A 21,196-nucleotide genomic window follows, 5' to 3' on the forward strand; every position below is an offset into this window, starting at 1 on the left:
ATTTTTGTTTGTTTTTTTAAAGAATTACCTGTACCAAACACAGTGTTATAAATGTATCTTAATACATACTAGAGTAAAATGATTTCTCTTGATCTCTGGGGCTAAGATGACATTAGTTTAAAACTAGCTGGGACGAGCTTATTGAACTTGCCTCACTGAAATTCTCGGTTCTTTTTCACATATCTTCTCTGATTTCAGTATCATTGCCAGGGATGATGGGGGAGAGAGAGACTATAGTACTGGAGAAGGACAAATATTGGTCCCTATTTTCAAAAAAGCAAAAAGTCTAGAAACTTTAGTTCAGTAAATTTGACTTGGATTCCCAAGAAAAGTCTATATTATCAAAGACCTTAGTGATCACAAAAAGCCCACATGGCTACATTAAGACTGAGTAAAAGTAGACTTGCTTTATTTCCTTTTTTGACAAGGTCCTTTGGTAAATCTGAAACATGCTATAGATACCATTGATTTAGATTTTAGAAAAGTCTGTGACCAAGTCTCTCATGTACTTTTTGCATTTGTATATCTACTGCCTGTCACAGTGCTAGCAATGTGCCCATTGACCAATTCAATTCTTGTAGGCAAGATTAAGAGATATGAGCTAGTCAATATTGTAGGTAGGTGATTTTTAGAAAGCAAAGAGTAATCATCAATAGATGGATATCTAGCTGGAAAAAGAAAATCACCACCAGTAGAATGCTCCAGGGATCTATCCTTGACTCTGTGCTGGGGTTAACATCTTCATCAGTGGCTAACATAAAGGAGCTGATGATTGAAATTATATCAGATTTGCAAATGACATAAATCCTATAGGGACAGTTGAAAAATTTAAATACCTGAATCCAAAACAATCTCTCAACAGGCCAGAAAATTCCATTGACTTGAATAGGGATAAATGCAAAGTCTTAAACAAAATTCATTTGTATCTCCAAAGGAAACCTAAACATTTCATAGGATTTTCCATCATCTACTGTTAATGAAAAGTATCTACACAAATGCCACCATGAAAATAATTGCACCCTTTGCATCAAGATGGTTGCTAAGAATGAAATGGAAGAATGGCTTGAAATGAATAACTTGAAAAAACACTCCAAAATAAATCAGCATGTACTCTAATAGTTAATGATTTACTTACTAAGGAGGGAAAAAGGTGAGGGGGGAATAAAAAGGGAAATATGACTCAGGAAGAGAGAATGTGGGAGGTCAAAGACTTATAGATTATATTCTTCAGGAGAAAAATTGATAGGTGCTAGACAGGTTGAGAACAAAATAACACCATAAGAGATTGAAATTGATTTTGTTTTTACAGAAAGGAAAATACTTGTTATTGGAAAGACATTATCCTGGAGCCAAGGATTTGTATAACTCAGACTACTGACTTGTCAGAAGATCAGGTCCCATTTAAAAAAAATAACAAAAAATGATAATGATTAAAGAATATAATGCGCAACTGAAACAAATGAGCCCCAGATAAGTTCTTGAAAATAAAAAATAGAAAATCAGAAACAGGAATGAAATCATTGCTGACTATAATAACTATAGCCAATATGTTTGAGTTCCAGAATTATGGTAGGTTTATTTGGAAGTTGGTGATAAAGGACTGCAGCTCAGGAAGGAGCCTAGGTCTGGATATGTAAATCTGGGAGTCATCAGTGTAGAAATGCGAATTGACTCTTGGGGAGCTTATGTAGTCACTAAGTGAGTGTCAAGAAAAGATAGAAAAGGGCTCCAGACAATCTTATAGAACACTCACGGTCAATGGGTAGAGCATAGATAATTAGCAAAGGAGATTGAAAAATGATAAGATGAATAGGATGAGAAATGAAAAAGAACAAACTTTCAGAAACCTAGAGCAAAGTGAGTATCATGCAGGAGGGGATAACCAAGAATATGAGGTGTTTCAGAAAGGTCCTGAAGAGAAGAGGCCATTGCATTTGACAGTTCAGAGGTCACTGGTAACTGGAGTCAATTTAAGTCAGAGTATAGGTCCAAAGTATAGATCAAAGTATAGCAGTTCACTTAAGAGTTCTTTTAGATTCTGATTGATCCATTAAACAACCTTTTTTGGGTACTCCTTTTCAAGCTGATAGAAAATCATATAATTAAATGCTCCACATTTTTCTATCTTGTCTCTAAAGATTGAGACTTTTCATAGATCTTACTGAAATCATCATATGTAAAATGTCTTTGTCATTTTTCTGTTCTATCAGTTTTAAGAACTTTATCTTTCAGAAAAGGAATATAAACTAGTATGACATGATTTATTCTTAGCTCATGAATGACTACTGGTGACCTTTTTTTTAAGTGCTCACAAACACTTCCTCTCTAGCTGTTTCCTTTTTATAGCTCATCTGGACAGAAGTCATCTTTTCTCTGAATTTTTATGTTTCTGATTTCCTGAAGCCCAAGGTACATTGCCCTGTGTTCCCTTCTTTCTCTCATTATGAACTTCAAAATGGCACGAGCATTTTCTTTTAAGATTCCTACCACTTCTACCTTTCCAGATAGTTTGTCTTTGTGGATCAGACTTAAGTCCAGAGTAGTTGTTGACTTTCAATCCTTTTGCATGGCGAAATTGTTGATACAACAAAACAAGTAGGAAAAAAAAATCTCAACTCTATTTTTAGTAGAATCAGTTTTCCAAGACCTGTCTATATTAACCTTGCTTTTTTGCCAGGATTTGTATTAAGGAAATGTTCTTAGGTAGTCTCATAGTATTCACCCCCACAACAAATCAGCATCATTTTTTAAATCTTTCTTTCACTCAAATACTACCGACTAATTTATACACAAATATAAAGTGTGTCTGTTTCCATATAGGAGTCTTCCTTTTTCCTTCTGCTAGATGTTTCTTTTGAACGAAATACATTTCATTTCTACATTCTAGTTATCATTTCCATATCCATTGGATCAACAAGTATTTATTACATACCTCTTATGTGCTAGCTGCTAGTAATACAAGCACAGAAAATAAAATGATCTCTGCTCTTTACATTCTAATATAATATGTATGAAATTATATTTAAATTTAAGTTGAATTTAAAATTTTCCTTATTCTGTACATTGACCATGAGTATTCATGTAGAATAAATAAAATTATTTAATGGCAAATCTATACTACAGATAATTTGGTCCTCCTATTGATATAGAAGGTACTTTGGGATCTTCAACAGTGCCACTGGAATATGATTGTGAATATCCATTATGATTGTAACCTAGACATGCAGGAATTCTAAGTGGTAGACTCACAGATAAAAGTATACACACCATAGCTGCCTACAAGTGAGGGATTTAAGAATAGATGCTTGAAGTGGAATAATAAGAACAACAAAGTTATACCAATAAAAATATTTCTACTTTTAAAGGATCTGGTTCAGATGGTGTTGAAGAAATCAAAAGACATCTTTTCTTTTCAACTGTTGACTGGAATGTAAGTACAGTATAGCGTAGTTGAATTAATAAGGTTTTGTTAGAGAATAATTTTATAATAAAAGATATTGAAAGAAAATTATTGTGTGTGGGCATTGCCAAGTAATAAATTAAAACTCTGTTTAAATTCCAGTGTGGCATTTTAACTTAGAGGTACATTATAAAATGACTATTAGCTTTAATATTTACCCTTTCTGCTTTATTCAGCTTGTAAGTCTGTAGATGTATGGTTAATAGACTTTGAGCAAATCTTTGGTGTTAAATTTTATTTTTCATCTGTAGCAATATCTAATGTGGAATAGTAGAGAGAATGGAAGTTAGATTTAGGATCAGGGGAGCGGGGTGAAGGGGGGAGGTGGCCTCAGCTCAAATCCCAGCCCTGAACTTTACTAACTGGGTAACTTTGAGTAAATGGTTTAAGCTCTCTGTGTTGCAGTTCTTTTAGATGTAGAACAAATTGTATTAAAATGATCTCTTCCAATTTGTGAATTTCTGCCCTGCTCTAAATCTCTTAAAGATTTTGACCCTCTTTCTGTAAATGGTCACTGGGGAAAAGAGGGAGATGAAAACACTTTGTAAAGAAAAGTATTCTAATAGGATTGTGAGATGCTATTTAAATTAATCCATCCTAACATTTGTTACTTATTTGGATAAATAGAAAAGGGGTGAAAATGAAAAAGTAATTTGAGTTTTGAATAAAATGTTCTATTTAGAAGTTAAGGCCCCCAAATGTGCAGTCTTCATTTAGAAAATCTCATTTCATTGTTTTTATTTGTCTCTCAACTCTTATTTTCACTTTCTGTGTATGTAGTCCTTCACTAGAGTGCTAGTCCCCTGCCTCATTGTAGCATGGAGCTGACCCTGGGTTCTTCAAGGTTCAGCCAGTGGAGCAGAAGCTCTGGCAGGTTCTATCAAGTTTGACAGACTTCACTTACAGGCCCAACAATGAACTTTGTGCCCGTTGTCTGAGGACCATCGTAGCTAAGTTTAGAAAAGCATATTATGAGAATATCAGTCACCAGCTGATGACTCTTGGCAGCAGCAACTCAAAGACTGCCACAGGAGTTGTGGTCTGCATATGTGGAGGGAGTTGTCCTTCCAGTGAAAACACCGGCCCTTAAACTGAAATGTGTTTGTAGTATTTATCACTGTAGCATTTAGGCATTTTACATAATTTTGTGCTGGAATGGCCTGTTTGTCAAACTCTGAAGAAATTTTTGGTGAATTTTTTAGGATGAGAATGGAAATGAGAAAAAACACCTACCCTTTTAGTTTAATTACATCTGCCTTGCAGGGCAAGTACCAAAATGCAGTGCCTCTAGTTATAACTGTAGGGGGACAAAAAAAAAGTTACTTAGTTCCAAAATCTTTAGTATAATACATAAAAGGACTTCAAGATATTATTTTAATAGTATTCCATGAAAATTTCCCTCTTGGTTTTTGTCTGTCTGTATTTCTCTGTCTCCTTTCCTATTTTGTTCTTCCTTTAGACAACAAAAAGTATTTTATTATTTATGCATTTAAAAGATTAATATGCTGTCTGATTTTACAAGAAAATGAGCACAATGTTATTTGTTTGTCCCTAAATAAAATTAAAGTTGCTTTATTCTTACTGACCTGTGAGTTTATTCTACAGGTCAGTGGTTCTTCAATAGGAAAAAAAAAAATGTTTCCTACCTTGCCCTCAGGCTATTTTATGTGTGTCTTTTACTGAAAAATAAACTTTATTTAGTTGTACTGATGGACAAGGTTAAATTTGAGATTTCTTTAATGTGCCTCACCTAAAAACAAAACAGCCTATTTTCATTTATATAAAAAATTATTTAAAAAATCATTATATAAAAAAAATCCCAGAAAATATTTGAGATTCTGTGTTTTAAATTTTTAAAGGCATCACAAAGCATAGAAGAATTGCATATTATAGAAATGCTACTTGTATAATAGCCTCTGTTTTCAGAATTCTTCATTTTTGCTAATTATTCCTGCATGACCCACACGGATATGTGTTGTCATCACTAGGGAGTTAAACCAATTTTTAATAAAGTTTGAAATTGAATATTCTCATCTCTTGAAAATGTAACCTTTAGCAGTTCATTGTGTTCCTTGGCTTACTCACTGAATTCATTATATCATCTGCCAAGCTTAATGAACTTATTTGATTAGCAGATATTTGAAGCCTTTTGAAATTTGTCTGGTAAATCTAACTTGAAGTGTTCCATTTGTACTTCTTACTATATTGACATTTTTGTGTAGCTTGTTAAGTTTAAGCTATGACTATTATCTTTTTTAACTTGGAAAATAGACTTTTCTGTACATGTTCACACATTTTTGCATTACCCAATACTGCTTCTTTTAGAAATTATATAGAAGAGAAATTCAACCTCCATTCAAACCTGCTTCTGGAAAACCAGAAGATACTTTTTGTTTTGATCCTGAATTTACTGCAAAAACACCCAAAGGTAATACACATTTATATGGATTAAGTTAGGTCTAATTAATAAACCAGTTTTTTGCTCCCCAGATAAAAGATAAAAGGATATTGTTAAACGTTTGAGTTTAACTGTGAAGTAATTGTGCTTATTGAATTGTTTTATGTTAAAGTCATATGTAAGCATGGCTGGTTTTTCTCTACAGCATGTACAAGTTTCTTGAAAGAATCTGAGGATTGAAACAGTAGAAGTCAATTTCCAATTATTTAGAACCAGACCAATGATTGTTGTTCCACCATTATTATGGGACAGTATAAATGATTTATATTTTTAATGCAATACATTTTATTTTAAGAGTTGCATTTTTTAAAATCAGGATTTGCCTTCAGCCAAAAAGAGTTAAATTGCATGCTGTCAAATTATTTTAACTTTTATAAATTTTTTGTTTGAAAACTAGATTCTCCTGGAGTTCCACCCAGTGCTAACGCGCATCAGCTTTTTAAAGGATTTAGCTTTGTTGCAACTTCTGCCATAGAAGATCAGAAAATTTCTCCCCTCACAAATATATTGCCAATAGTACAGGTAAGTAACATCTAATTGTTTTTCCAGTTAAAGGATTAATTATTTTGATGGAGAAAAAAATTGAGTTTAAGTTTTAAAACATGTGTGTGACCAATCTATATTATAGGCACTATTTGTAGTAGTGGTTTGTTTTGTTTTGTTTTGTTTTCAAGTTCAAATTGGAAAGAATAGCAAAAAATGGTCATACTTGAAAAATGAACAAATTATTCTTTTAAAAAATGGCAATATGACCCATGTGATAGTTGTGACTTGTTTATTTTTGGCCTTGAAGCAAAGTTCGGGCTTTATAAGTTTGTTGATTGGTCTTGTTTGTCTGTAATTTAAACTTGGTTCATCATTTATTTAAGTTGTTTATATTGTGTATATAGGTTTTCCTCAAACTCGGGGGTTTTGCATAATTTAAAAAAATTGGAAATAAATGCAGAAAATTATGGGAGGCCAAGTTTCTATTCTCCTTGATGGACAAATATGTTAACGCATTAACAATTTTTTCCCTTATTTTTTCAAAGCAACTACATGGAAACAGTGCACAATTTAATGATGTGTATGAACCAAAGGAGGATATTGGTGTTGGCTCCTATTCTGTTTGTAAACGATGTATACACACAGCTACCAACATGGAATTTGCAGTAAAGGTATTTTGTCTCTATATTTCTTATATATTTTAAGTTGGAGTGGTCTGCTTTAATTATGTTCTCACTAAAACAGGGCAGTTGGAAGGGAAAATAGAGAGGAATCTGAGTCCAAATTCTCATTTTGGAATAGGTTCTACCAAAAATTTCTTTTGAAGAATAATAAATTACATATTTTTCATTTTTTGAGGAGGGGAAGCTATATAGTTCTTTTAATGACCCCTAGCTTTTCCTTTTCAGGCCCATTTTCTTTTTTTCTTCTTATATTTTTCATTCTTGCCTTAAAAATATGCAGTATTTTCAAAAAATAATATATTGTGAGTGAAAAGTAATCCTTACAATTACTCAGTAACTGTTGGATCAGCATTTAAATAAGTAGAACATTATGTGTCAAAATATATCTTCTAATTTACTGTTTGCATCTACACTGTTACATCCTTATTTCTTTGTTCAAATGGAGACAACTATTTTGTGATTAATCTTATTTTTATCTATTTCTAGAATACAGAATATACTTACATCTTAATTACATTACATTTTAATTTACTTGAGATTCTCCCTCATGTCATTTCTCAGATAATTGACAAAAGTAAAAGAGACCCCTCTGAAGAAATTGAGATTTTGATGCGTTATGGACAGCACCCCAACATCATTACTTTAAAGGATGTAGGTATTAATTTTTTAATAATCTGATGAATGTTAGTTTGGTGAATCTGAAGAATGCATAATGAATTATTTTGTGTTAGGTCATGTATAAATACACTTGATTTTTGTAAACAGTATATGCAAGCTTCTTGGAAGAATCTGAGTATTATAGTGATATAAGCCAGTCCTGACCAGTACCTTTCCCCTGTTCAAACTCGCTACATATCATTGATATAGACTAGTATTGAGTTTCCCAAAGCAGGGCTCACAAGCCTTTGGGTGAATCATTTTTGTTTAGATGGTAGTCTTTTAGAACTAAGGTCAAGAAATCTTTAAACAGAGTATGTCAAAGAGTGGCTGACCAAATTATATGAATGTGAAAGAAAATATAGTTTCAGAGGACCTGACAGAAAGGTGATGGCTTCAGGTTGCACACTAAGACATTTTTAGTGGATATTGCCATTGCCATAATTTGTTTTGCTTGACCATGAATGTAACAAAAGCTTTATTTTTCTCAGTAGAATGGAGAGAAGCAGATTGTCATTAATGGGAAAAAATTATTGATAAAAGTACAAAAATCTAAATCACTTTTTTTTTAACAGGTCTATGATGATGGCAGATATGTTTACCTTGTTACTGAATTGATGAAGGGAGGAGAGCTACTTGATCGCATTCTCAGACAAAAATTTTTTTCAGAACGGGAGGCTAGTGATGTTCTGTATGTAATAACTAAGACAGTTGACTACCTTCACTGTCAAGGAGTAAGTCATAAAGTTATTTTATTCAATTTAATTCTGGGAGCTGTATTTGTATAAACTCAAGGGGATGGAAGGGCTCTGTGGCAAAATGGTCTGTAAAACCTTCCCAGGAAGGTAACTGTTTCCAATAAATATTAATAATAGTAATGATAATAACAGCTAACATTTACATAACACTATGTATCAAGCATTTGTGCTGGGCACTTTACAATTTTTATCTCATTTGATCTTCACTAGAAGAAGTAAGGACTATAATCTTCCACATTTCACAGATGAGGAAAGTGAGGCAAACAGGTGGCATGACTTGTCTAGGGTGACACAGTATGTGAGGCCTCACTTGAACTCAGATCTCTCTGACTTCAGGCACAATGAGTGCTCTATCCACTGGACCACCTAGTCACCCCCAAAATCAATGTTACAACTTGCTTGGTTACCATTGCAATGTCAAATATCAATAAGTTATTTATGTCTAGCTTACATCTCTTCTACATTTATCCCATTTCTACTTCTTACACGGACACATCCTGCCCTGAAATTGTCCCTCACAGTCCTGTTCTCAGCCCTTTTCTCATTTTCCTTTATACTCCTTCACTCAGTAATCACATCATGGATTGCCATGGATTGATTTATCATTTCTATGCTGATGATTCTCAAATCTACCTCTCCTGCCTCAGGCTCTCTTGACCTCTGATCTCCCATCTCCAACTGCCTTTCAGAAATCTTGAATTGGATGTCCAATAGACATTTTAAACTTAACAGATCCAAAATAGAACTCATTAGCTTTCTCCATAAACACTGCCTCCCCTTTCCCTCTTGCTGCAGAAGACAATATAATCCTCCCATTCCCTCCCTCAAGGTCACAACTAGGTATCATCTTTGAGTCCTCATTATCTCTCTCCCCTCTCCCCGCTCCCATCCTTGGCCAATTGCCAAAATCTATTGATTTCCCCCTTCCAGTATATCTCAAATACTCCCCTTTCTCTCTTCTGACACTACCACTGATCCAGTGCAAGCTCTCATCACACCTGGACTATTGTAACAGGCTACAGTGGGGGTGCCTGGATCATCTTCTCACCTCAGTCCATCCTCTATTCGGTCACCAAAGGCATTTTTTCCAAAGCTCAGATCTTAACTGTATCATCTCCCTGCTCAAAAAAACTCCAGTGTCTCCCTATCCCCCTCTAGGACCAAAAACACAATTCTCTGTTTGCTGTTCAAAGCCCTTAAAATCTAGTTCCCCTGCCCTACACACACTTAACAAGTCTTCCTCAAACATTTCAGTTCCAGGAAGGGCTCCTTCCTATTTTACTGCTGAGATACTCCATCCCTCAGCTCTGAACATTTTTTCTGTCTGTCCTCCATGCCTAGAGTTCTTTCCTCAATTGTAAGCTCCCTAAAGGCGGTGGGCTGTCTTTTGCCCCTTTTCTATGTGTAGTGCTTAGCACGGTGCCTGGTACCTCATAGGCACTTAAAAAAAATGAATCAGATGCAGAGCCGAATAGGACACAATTCTAACTCTCAAAGAGCTTTTGGTCTCCCAAGGAAGATGGAATGTATTTATAAATATTCTATGACATGCTGTTTAGTAAGTGTTCTAAGAGAAGTGCAAATAATAATATATACATGCTCTAAAGAGAAAGATTCCTTATTCCAGCTTCCTAAGAGGTTGCATTGAACCCTGTTTCAATACCCTGTTATTGAAGAATGGCACTAGAGCAAGCAGAAATAAAGATGGTAAGAAAGACATTGCTGGTGGAGGGAACTAACTGCAGGAAGTACAGAGATGACCCAGTGGGGAGACTTAGTTTGAATGATAAGTAGTCCATTTGACTGGAGAATAAGATCTAGAAGAAAGTGGTAGGGGATGTGACTAGGAAAAGCAGGTAGAGTCAGATAAGGAAGTACCCTAAATACCAGACTGAAAAATTTGCACTTTATTTGGTAGATAAAGAGTCAACAGAAGCTTTCTGAGCCAAGGGAGTGACATGGTTGGATTGACTTAGTATAAATAGGATCAGAAAATTTTAGAATTGGAAGACTTGAGAGATGATTTAGTCCCATGTCCCATTTCCTGCCCCCTCCACCCCATTTTACGGGTGAGGTAGCTGAAGCTTAGCACTGTTAAGTGACTTGCCTGAGATCATTCAGGTGGTAAATGGCAAAGCAGAGCTTTAGGACTTCAGCTACAGTGCATTTCTCCTGTATCATGCTGCTCCCTTACCATTTCTTTCTTTCTTTCTCTCTCTCTCTCTCTCTCTCTCTCTCTCTCTCTCTCTCTCTCTCTCTCTCTCTCTCTCTCTCTCTTGTGATATTGGAAAGGTTAAGGAATTAGTAAAACCATATATGCCTTATTAATTCTCAGTTTTGTGCCTGAGGGCCCTAATTTAACTCTTTTTTAATCAGTTAAATAATGCTTTTACCTAATTATTATTTAAATTCCTTCCTAAATCTCTTCTGAATTCAACAGTGAAATAGAAAAGAGTTGTGTGAGCCCCGTATATGGCACATTTCCATCTTGTGTAGTAATATTGGGACTGAAGTCACATGGCTTGTTGGTAGGGAAGCTGTATTATTTCATTCTCTACACATCTCTCTTTGTGGTGTCTGTAGTAATGACAGCAGGAGGTTGGAATCCTGTCCCTATCCTCCCATTGTGCAGTCAGTTAAAGGAATTTGGTTTGTGAAGGAGTTTATTAAAAGTCTGGCATCAAGAAAGGAGTAGTTATATAGGGAACATCCTGAAATAAATGAAGAAGAAATCATGGCTTAGTTTTTACAAGGAAGACAGGTGATGAAATGCTTTAAATTGTACAAAATTTTATTGATTAATACAAAGTGATGTATGAAAGTAGTGTGGAAAATAATACTGAACAGAAGCAGCATTCTACAGTGGAGGGCATTTAGATTAAAATATCAGGAGACCCGAATTATAGTTTTGGCTTTGTCACTAATTGGCTATGTCATGTTAAACTCTCTTATTTCCATCTGTAACATGAGGGGATTGAACTAGAAGACATCCAAGGCCTCTTCTAGCTCTAAAATTGTCTGATACTGATGGCTAATTTTTTAAAAACCTGACTTAGAAGTAGTCAGAAGAACAATACCTACAGAAATACATAGTCACCCTTTCTATTGCCAGACCTTACTCCCTCCTGAGCCTAGGACTCTATTAATTTGATAGCAGACAAGAATTTCTGAGTTGTAATGAATAATTCACTTGTGAGTAACCTAGAGTTGATTCTTCTAAGCAGAAATCTGCCTTCTCTTGGATGAGGTTTTTTGTTTTTTTTTTTTTTTTAATCTATAGTGGATGCCACATTAGGATTTTCCCCCCATAAACTATACACACACACACACACACACACACACACACACACACACACACACACACACGTATACCTGCACAAAATAGGTTTTTTTTACTCTGTTAAATACTTTTAAATATTACTAAAGAAGTGGTTTTCAAACATTTTCATTTCATAAGCATCACCTAAATTGTGATTTAAGTTGTTGTAGTAGAATGGTTAACCAGTAGCCCAAACAAAGAAGACAAAGGATGATCTTCTAAGAACAGAGCTAGCCAGAGGCCAGTAATTGATGTATATAGCATAGTATAAAGAGTTTAGAACTCTTGGTAAATTGTGGTACCTTATAGGTAATTCAATTTTGAGAGAGCGAGGTGAAAGAGTCACACATAACTGAAAGAAATTCAGAAGTTTTTTAAATGGAAAAATTCTAAATTTTCAGAGCACTTAGAATGAATTTTTTTTTGCATGCATTTATTAGAAGCTAGTATTTAAAGTGCCTTTTGTTTTCTTTTCAAGGTGGTTCATCGAGATCTTAAGCCTAGTAATATTTTATATATGGATGACTCGACTAATGCTGACTCTATTAGGATCTGTGATTTTGGGTTTGCTAAACAACTTCGAGGAGAAAATGGACTTCTCTTAACTCCATGCTATACTGCCAACTTTGTAGCACCTGAGGTAGCCTTCAAATCATAGTTTACTTTATAATTCTAAATTTGCCATGTGATAAAATTATGTTTAGTGGTGAGATGCATTTTGTTCACTGCTTTTTGTCCTTTTAATTAATTGAACATGTTATATGTGATCAACTTACAGTAGATAACATGCAGTAAGAATTGTTTTTAATCTTATTTTACCAACCTGAAAAGATATTATCTTCTATGGATATATTATGAGTTCTTCAATTTTCTAGAATCACAGATTATCATTTCCAGTGGGAGAATGTTAGCAATTTCATCATCCCCCTTTTTTTTTTAACTGAAGAGGAAATTAAGGACCTGAAAGTTTAAATGAATTGCCCTCCAAGTCTTACAGTAGCAGAGTTGGAATTGGAACCCAGGTGTCCAAACCCTCAGTCTAACTTTTGAATTAAAAAAGTAAATGCAAAACTTAGCGCTCTTTCACAAAGGAATTTTACCTCCCAAATAAAGATTTTCACATATGAATGAGTATGTCTTCATTTCCTCTCATACCTTAGGAAGAAGAAAAGGAAAAGAAATATCAGGGTAGCTAATTGAGTAAATCCATATGCATCTATTGCAAGTTACCTAGAATTAAACCCTAACCACTGTTTGCCCCACCGGGCCAAGCCCTGAAACTTTTCCTTTATTTAGTGGATAGGGACAGTAGGCATGAGAGGTGCTAGAGCAGAGGGGTGGCAGCAGCAGTGCTACTAAAGCCTGGCTCCAGCATCCTCAATCTCTCACTTTGTCCATTTAGCTTGTTCCCTGATGAATGGGAGCACAGACAGAGCAGAGGGTGCTGCTTTTTAAGCTCCTTTCCTGTTCCACATTGTCCAAGAGGTACTCTGTAAATAATTGTTGAGCTAAATTTCATAGCCCTTCTTTCTTAACGTCCAACAAAGTTTGAACTTCTTGACCCTAACGAAGAGATGATGTAAACCTCTCTCCTGTATATGAGTGAGATGAAGGAAATGCTGGGGGTGACAGAACCCACTGGTGACCTTCTGATTCCCCTCTTTCTATCCAGCAAGCTAGGAAAGGGTCAAGGGAAGACATGACGGCAATGAGGAAACAAAATGGCAGGATGGAGAATCAAATACTTGGAGATTGGGCTTCACTTCTGAACAAGTCATTTGGCCTTTCTGTGCCTTACTTCTCCCTTAAGCTATAAAATAGTAAGAATTCACCAGGTTGCTGTGAAGAAAACACTTTGTAAATCTGAAAATACTATGTCAAGGACTGATTTTGATTGGAAAGACTTAATAGGGAATAGAGTCCTATGCTCGGAGGAGGAAGACTTGAATTCATATCCTACCTGAGTCAGTTTATAACCAGACAGGTCCCTAAACCTCTTTGAACCTCAGTTTCCTTATCTCTAAAGTGGGGTTAATAATGACCCTTGTTTCACAGAGTTATTGTTGTAAGGACCAAATGAGAAGATGTATATGGAAACACTTGGCAAAACCTTAAGCAAATGAGAGCTTTTATTATCCATATTTCTCCATTGCCTCCATTATAGACCAGATCCTCTTCTAACCTTTTAACAGTCCTAATATAATTACTCTGTGTACTCTGTGTTCCTTAATCTGTATCCTTCTTAATTTCTTTCTTCAGATAAGTGAGAGGAGAGGTAAGATCTGCTACAACTGATAGGAAGGGTTCTCCTTATCTGAATCTTGAGAGCCCCATTTGTATAATCTGTGGGAGTCCATTATGCAAGTTGAAAGCCTCTTCAGCTACTCAATTTTGCTTTTTGTTTTTGAATTCTCTGGCTGAAAAAAAAAACACTTTAGTCTTGGATTACTTGTTAGCTATATACTTACTCATGTCTGGCAACTGTCAAAGCCAAATATGATTTTTTAGTCTTTTTATGAAAACTTTATGGTGTTATGCAATTCTGGTTTAATGCATTAATAATGTTTCTATTTTGTCCATATGCCTAGAGGCTTAACAGTGGACTAATTTTTCTTAGTGAAAAGAATGACTATTTCATTTCCTTGGTTTGTTTGTTTTTTTTTTCTCACACACTTTTAAACTTATATTCATTTCATAGGAACCATGCAATTTAATATGCTATTTCGTTATTATTTGATTGAATTAACATTGTCTCCAATTTCAAAAAATTGTGACAGATTATCTAAGACATTCACAATTAACCCACTCTATTTTTGTGACCTAAATTGACTTTTTTTTTCAAGAAATTATTGCAAAATGTAAACCAAATTTTTTCATGCTTTCATACTGATCTTATACAGTCTTGTGACATTTCTTGCATTGCCTTCCCTTATTATTTGACTCTTTATATTGTTTAACCTTGCATAACTAGGTCTACCTCAGCTCCCTCAGGCAGGGCTGTGTCTTATACCCCCTTTTTTTGGTTTTAGCCCTTAAGGAAGGACAGACACACACAGTGAGTGCTCACACACACACACAAGTACTGAAACAACATTCAGTGAATACCCAAAATTGAAAAGGTCTTAAGTTTTTAAAGACTCTCATCACAGAGTTTTATACCTTAGCTGGGACGAGAGATCACTTAAGCAAGGAGGAGGCTGAGGCTTTCAGAAATTGAGGGACTTGCCTAGACCAATCTAACCAAGCATCTCTGCATCCTCCTCAGGCTCTTCTGGATCGTTAATATCTTTGAGAATCTGGTTTAGGAAGCCATTCAATTTAATTTGGGGGTAGAAAAATACTTGAATGTATTGAATTTCGAATCCACAGCTAATAGTGATGTTGTTTCTCTGTGCTTCATATTTGTGTTTCTTAGGTTCTCATGAGGCAAGGTTATGATGCTGCTTGTGATATTTGGAGTTTGGGTGTCCTGTTTTACACAATGCTGGCTGGGTAAGAAACATTCAGGCCTTCTTCACTATTATTTTGAGGGATGAAAATAGTCCTAAGGAAAAGGATGGTTTTCATTTGTCAAAGATTGTGCTCTTTCTCTTTCAAAATTGAAATGAATACTGTGTCCTAATAGAACTTATTGATTAGAGAGCTATATTGATGTAACTTGTCCATTTGTAGTCGTTTTCTGATACTTTCATCAAGCCAAAAATTTCAGCTTTTGAACAAAAGGATATTTTAAAATTGGCATTCTTATTAGGATTTAATTTTAATTTGATATAGTAGTCTTTTAAAATATTAATTTAAATATTAAAATAATATTGGATAAGAAATTAAAAGGCATGTGTAAGGATGAAGTTACCAAGTTTGCTGCTACTGAGTCATCATTAAGGGCTAGAAATGAAATATGACTCTTAATAATACAGAAGTAATACCGGATAAGATCAGCAAATAGCTTCTATCAGTTTCAACTGAGACCTGTGCCTGCCTCAAAAGAGCTTAATAAAATGCCTGAAATATTTGAAGTGTGATAACAATTGCTGATGTTAACATCGGCAATATGCACCTGATAACACAGTTGTCTTGTGGCCCCTAACAATGAATCTTCTTTTGAGTAGGTGTGTTTAGAAGGAAAAACACTATTGCTTGCTGTCAAGTTTGTTTTGAGCAATCTTAGTGGGGAAATAACCACTAATTTAGTCAGTCAACAAGCATTTATTAAACTGTACTATGTGCCAGACGCTGGATAAAAAGGAAGCAAGACAACCCCTGCCCTGGAGGACCTCTGAGTCTAATGGAGGAACTCACAAGATTTGTAATGTATAAAGAGAGATGAATAGCATAATAATATATTGAAATGTGGCTTGTGTGAAAAAGTATATTTGGAATATAATGCTAGAGATATAGTAATGATGTCCCATAAGGTCATGTACTTTGATATAAAAATCATTGTATATTTGTATAAAAATCTTTATACAAACAGTAAAATGCTTATCATTAAATTTAATAGTTGCTTTAGTAAAAGGCTACATATTAGACTCCGTGCCAAGACAAACTATTCAGAATGAGGAATCAGCATTCAAGTTTTCCATCCCTAGAATACTATTTCTAGCTTGTTATATTCAAACATATTATCTACTCCATGTTTGGGCAAAAATTCTAGGTTTAAATTTATTTGTCTATAATTGACTGATATTAGATGGAACATCAGTTAATTAAATCTTTTAACACTAATTACAGAAAATCTTCTCCCCCATCTTTTTTTTTTTTTTTTTACATAAATCAGCTTTGTCAAATGCCAACAGTGGATGGATTACCATCTGCTCACCCAGCATTATACTCATTTGTTGTTCCTTTTCCCTATGAAATGCAACTTCCAAAGAATTGAATGGATGGAGGGAGGAGAAGATTGGGGCTTTCATTGATGTAGCATTTTTTTTGCTCAGTTTTCCAATGGAGATAAGCCTGTTCTCTGCAATTTACCGCCTTAGCTGCCTGAGGCACCAAGAGGGTAAGTGACCTGCCCAGGGTCACACAACCCGGATGGGACAGAGTTGGACCTTAAATCCAGATCTTCTTAACACTAGGATCAACTGTTTATCCATTCTACCTCTCCAAAAAAATGAAAGTACTAATTTATGAGATCTTAAAATTCAAGTAATCTCAAATCTGTGTGCAAATTTTTGTTCCTCTGGGTATGTATCATGTCTTTTTTTCCCCCTGAGAAATTGGGGTTAAGTGACTTGCTCAGGGTCACACAGCTAGGAAGTGTTAAGTGTCTGAGGCCAGATTTAATTCAGGTCCTCCTGACTTCAGGGCTGGAGCTCTATCCACTGCACCACCTAGCCGCCCTGTGTATTATGTCTTTAATTCATATGTAGAAAATAGCTTCCACCTTAAGGCGTGCAATCTCTTATAATGTTTCCTTTGAAAGGTGTTGGCAAAAAGCTACTGAATTGAAAAAGCTTGTTTTTCAGTTTCTAAAACAGTTTAATTCTAAATTAAATAGTAACTGTCACAAATTATCATTAAAATGTTTTACTTGAATGAGAACCCATTTATCAAATCTTACATATCACTGAATATATGCAAAATGTGCATTTTATTCTGGTCAGGAATATGTGACTTGGTAGTAAGTTCCTGGAGAAAAATTACAATATTAGCATTGTCTTCTGGTTTGGTTTTAAGCTAAGAGTTCTATACTGAAGAGCGCAAAATGAGTTAGCTCTTCTAGGTACAGGTTAAATATTCTTATTAACTTGACAGTACCGCAGACATTTAGTAAGGAGAAGGAAATGGCAAACCACTCTAATATCTTGGCCAAAAAAAGTTCAAATGGAGTCATGGAGAGGTAGAAATGACTGAAATGACTGAGCAACAATAACTACCACAAAAACAGTGTGCAGAATATTTTAGTAATGGATCTGATGTTGGGTTTGGTTAATTGTGATGGAAAAAGAGATGTGGATAGTACCAAATTGAGTATTAGGAAGATAATCTGAAGATTTTCCTAAAGTCATCTGGTCATCTTAGATTTATTATGTATGTAATCTTTTATTGCCTTCTAAAATGTATTCTTGTGTGTGTGTGTGTGTGTGTGTGTGTGTGTGTGTGTGTGTGTGTGTGTGTGTGTTTGTTTTAATAGATATACTCCTTTTGCTAATGGTCCCAATGATACTCCTGAAGAAATCTTGTTACGGATAGGTAGTGGAAAATTCTCTCTAAGTGGTGGCAACTGGGACACTGTTTCAGACACAGCAAAGGTAAAAATATGTTTTGTTATAATATTCTTAAGGCCTGCTAATGTATTATGTGGACTATTTAAATGAATAGATATCAACATGAGCATTCATTAAATGCTGTGTCCAGCACTATACCACTGTACTAAGCATTGAGGATACAAAGACAAATGAAAAATAGTCCCCTTCCCTCTCCTAGGTCTCCTCCTACTTCTTTGACTACTCCTTCCCAGTCCCCTTTGAGGGCTCTTCCACCCTCTTCCACATGCTCAACTTCCAGGAACTTTAGTTCATTTCCATCTTTATGCTTGCATTCTCAATTCTACCTATAATGCCCCAAGCTCTGTGTTGATCACCAATCTCCCATCTCCAATTGCCTTTTAAACATCTCAAACTAGATGTTTAATAAATAACTTAAATTCATCAAACATCTCATTGTCTTTCTTCTAAATCCTCTCCTCACCTCCTACCTTCCCAATTATTACAGAAGGCAACAGTAGCATCCTGTTCCCTGAAGCTTGCAGTCTAAGCGCCTTCCTGGACTTCTTGCTATCTTTCACCCTTCCATGTCCCAGCTATGGCCAAGGCATACAACACCTCCCAGATATTCTCCCTTCTCTCTTCTGAGACTGTCCTCATTTCCTCTCACCTGGACTGTTTTGGTAGCCTCCTACTTCTTTCTCATTCTAGGCTCTTAACCTCTCTATATAGACTTCCCATACCTGCCAAATTAATATTTCCAAGACAGATGTTGCCAAAACACAAAGTCTCAAAAGTCTTCAGTGGCTCCATGTTTGCCTCCAGGATAAAATATAAATGTCTCCCGTTGAAACTTGAGTGCCTCCAAAATCTGGCTCCCACCTCCATTGAAGCCAAACTGGCCTATAGCCTTTCCCTAAACTAGGTATCCCATCTGTCACTTTTGGGCCTTTGGACAGACATGCTCGCTATCGCTTGCAAATACCCCCTTTGACCCTGCTTCTTTGTAGTTAACTTTCTCCACAAGCCCACTCACATGTCTTCTTTACTAATCCCTATTAGCACTGACCCTCTATTAGCAAGCAACTGTCATGTTGTAGGAGTTGGAGCCCTCTGGTTGAAGCTAAGCTCCCGGGCCATTTTGTTGTCTTTGTATAACCGAGCCCTTGCCTCTAGTAGGTACCAAATAAATGTTTGTGGAATCAAATGTTTATAGAAAACTAACTCAGTTTGTTAAATTAGATTAGCAGAGTAGGGATTTCCAGAGCATCTGATGTTTTCTCTGCCTGTATTTCAGTATTGAATGCATATAATTCAATTAACCATGTGGGGATTATCAATAATTACACTTAATTTCAAGCTGACTTTGCCCTGCCATAGTTCTGGGTCATGTCCTCCATTAACCAAATTCTATCTATTCCTGGAATGTAACCAGATTTCAATACTAAGCCAAGTGTAATTAGCAAGATATATCAACTTGGGGAAAAAATTCATTTGGAAATAGGATTGATATTTTCTCACATCCGGGCTCCTTCTATTAGCCTTGGTGATCATTGTTGAGTCAAATCTGAATCTTCATAACGCCATGGATCATAGCATGCCAGGTCCTTTTCCTCTGCTGTCTCTGGATGTCTGTCCAAGTTCATGTTTGTTGCTCCCGTGGCACTCTCTATCCATCTCATCCTCTGCTCTCCCCTTTTCCTCTTGTTTTCAGTCTTTCTCAAGTATGTGGCCAAAATATTTAAGCTTCAGATTCAGTACTTGACTTTCCAGTGAGCATAAATTAATTTCTGTAAGTAGTGAGTTATTTGATCTCCTTACTGTGCAAGGGACTCTCAAAAGTCTTCTCCAGCACCATGATTCAAAAGGATTGGTTCACTCAGCTTTCCTTGTAGTCCAATTCTCACAACCAGATATTGCAACTGGCAGAACCATAACTTTGACTTTACAGACCTTTGTTGGCAAGGTGATGTCTTTGCTTTGAAGTCTGTTGTCTAGATTGGTCAGAGCTTTCCTCCCAAGATGCAAATGTCTTTAATTTCATGGCTGCGGGCACCATCCCATCTTTGAGTCACAGAATATAAAATCTAACACTGCTTCCTTCTCTTCTCCCAGAAGTAATAGAACCAGTTGCCAAGGTCTTAATTTTTTTAGTGTTGAGCTTCAGGCCATTGTTTACTCTAGCCTTTTTCACCCTTGTCAAGAGGCTTCTTAATTCCTTTCTGCCATCAGAATTGCATCACCTGCATATCTGAGATATTTCTCTCAGCAACCCTGATTCTAGCTTTTGATTTGTCCAGCCTGGTATTTTGTATGATGGATTCTGCATATAAGTTAAATAATGGGACAATATAAATCCTTGTTGTACTCCCTTTCCAATCTTAAACGAATCAATTGTTCTATGTTCGGTTCTTACTATTCCTTCTTAGTTGTTTTTCTAGTGTTAATTTTTTCGTTGATGTTATGGCAAAGAAGTGAGTAAGGCTATAAATGATGAACTTGAAAGATAGTATGTAGATACTTTAGCTTAGAAAATTATTGCTGGGACTGCTCTGTTATGAAAGGTGCTTCCAGCTCCTTTCTCTAAGCAACATTTCCCCTCCCTTGAAAGAAGCACGGAAAGGAGGGAACACTTATAAGGCCACCACTGTCACCCATCCCAAGATGACTAGGGGTTTCTCCAAATAGAATAAAGAAAATCTCTCTTTTTAAAGAAATGATTATTTCATAAAGGTTAGACATTCACCAAGTCTTTGTTGGGTGAATAAAAAAAAAATCATACAGCTCTCCAGCCTTCAACTTTTTATCTCCAAGCAGATTTAAGTGATTTTACATATAGTAACATAGAATAATATTTATTTTCGCCATGCCCTTCTAAGTCACTTAAACAGCTTTTATCATCTGCCTCTGAGAAGAGAATTCTTCATGATTTTTTTCCGGAAGATCCTAGAATACTTTATATAACATACTTGAGCACAGATGGAAACTGATTTTCTGACAAGATGACATGTTTTGGGGAGAGTAAAGGAATAGTGACCATTTAGACTAGACTAGAAGAGCTGTATGAATTGGCAGTTTCTCTCACTTAAGAAATTGAGAGAAGTTCTGGACCTGAATTGCCATAACCACAAAGTAATGTGGAGTGGATGACGCACACAGGAATGAC

The 21,196-nt window shown here is 35.6% G+C and overlaps 1 protein-coding gene across 1 annotated transcript in view; it reads left to right on the forward strand.

The window, feature by feature from the left end:
- The window catches only part of RPS6KA6 (ribosomal protein S6 kinase A6), a 96,274-nt gene that overhangs the window by 62,636 nt on the left and 12,442 nt on the right, over positions 1-21,196 (forward strand). Inside the window, 9 exon segments of the mRNA XM_074278137.1 lie at positions 3,366-3,430; positions 5,786-5,888; positions 6,316-6,440; positions 6,950-7,075; positions 7,649-7,738; positions 8,320-8,478; positions 12,300-12,461; positions 15,237-15,313; positions 17,958-18,075. Of these exon segments, the coding sequence (XP_074134238.1) occupies positions 3,366-3,430; positions 5,786-5,888; positions 6,316-6,440; positions 6,950-7,075; positions 7,649-7,738; positions 8,320-8,478; positions 12,300-12,461; positions 15,237-15,313; positions 17,958-18,075 (1,025 nt within the window).

Source organism: Sminthopsis crassicaudata, chromosome X (assembly GCF_048593235.1).
Source record: "Sminthopsis crassicaudata isolate SCR6 chromosome X, ASM4859323v1, whole genome shotgun sequence".
NCBI classification, from domain to species: domain Eukaryota; kingdom Metazoa; phylum Chordata; class Mammalia; order Dasyuromorphia; family Dasyuridae; genus Sminthopsis; species Sminthopsis crassicaudata.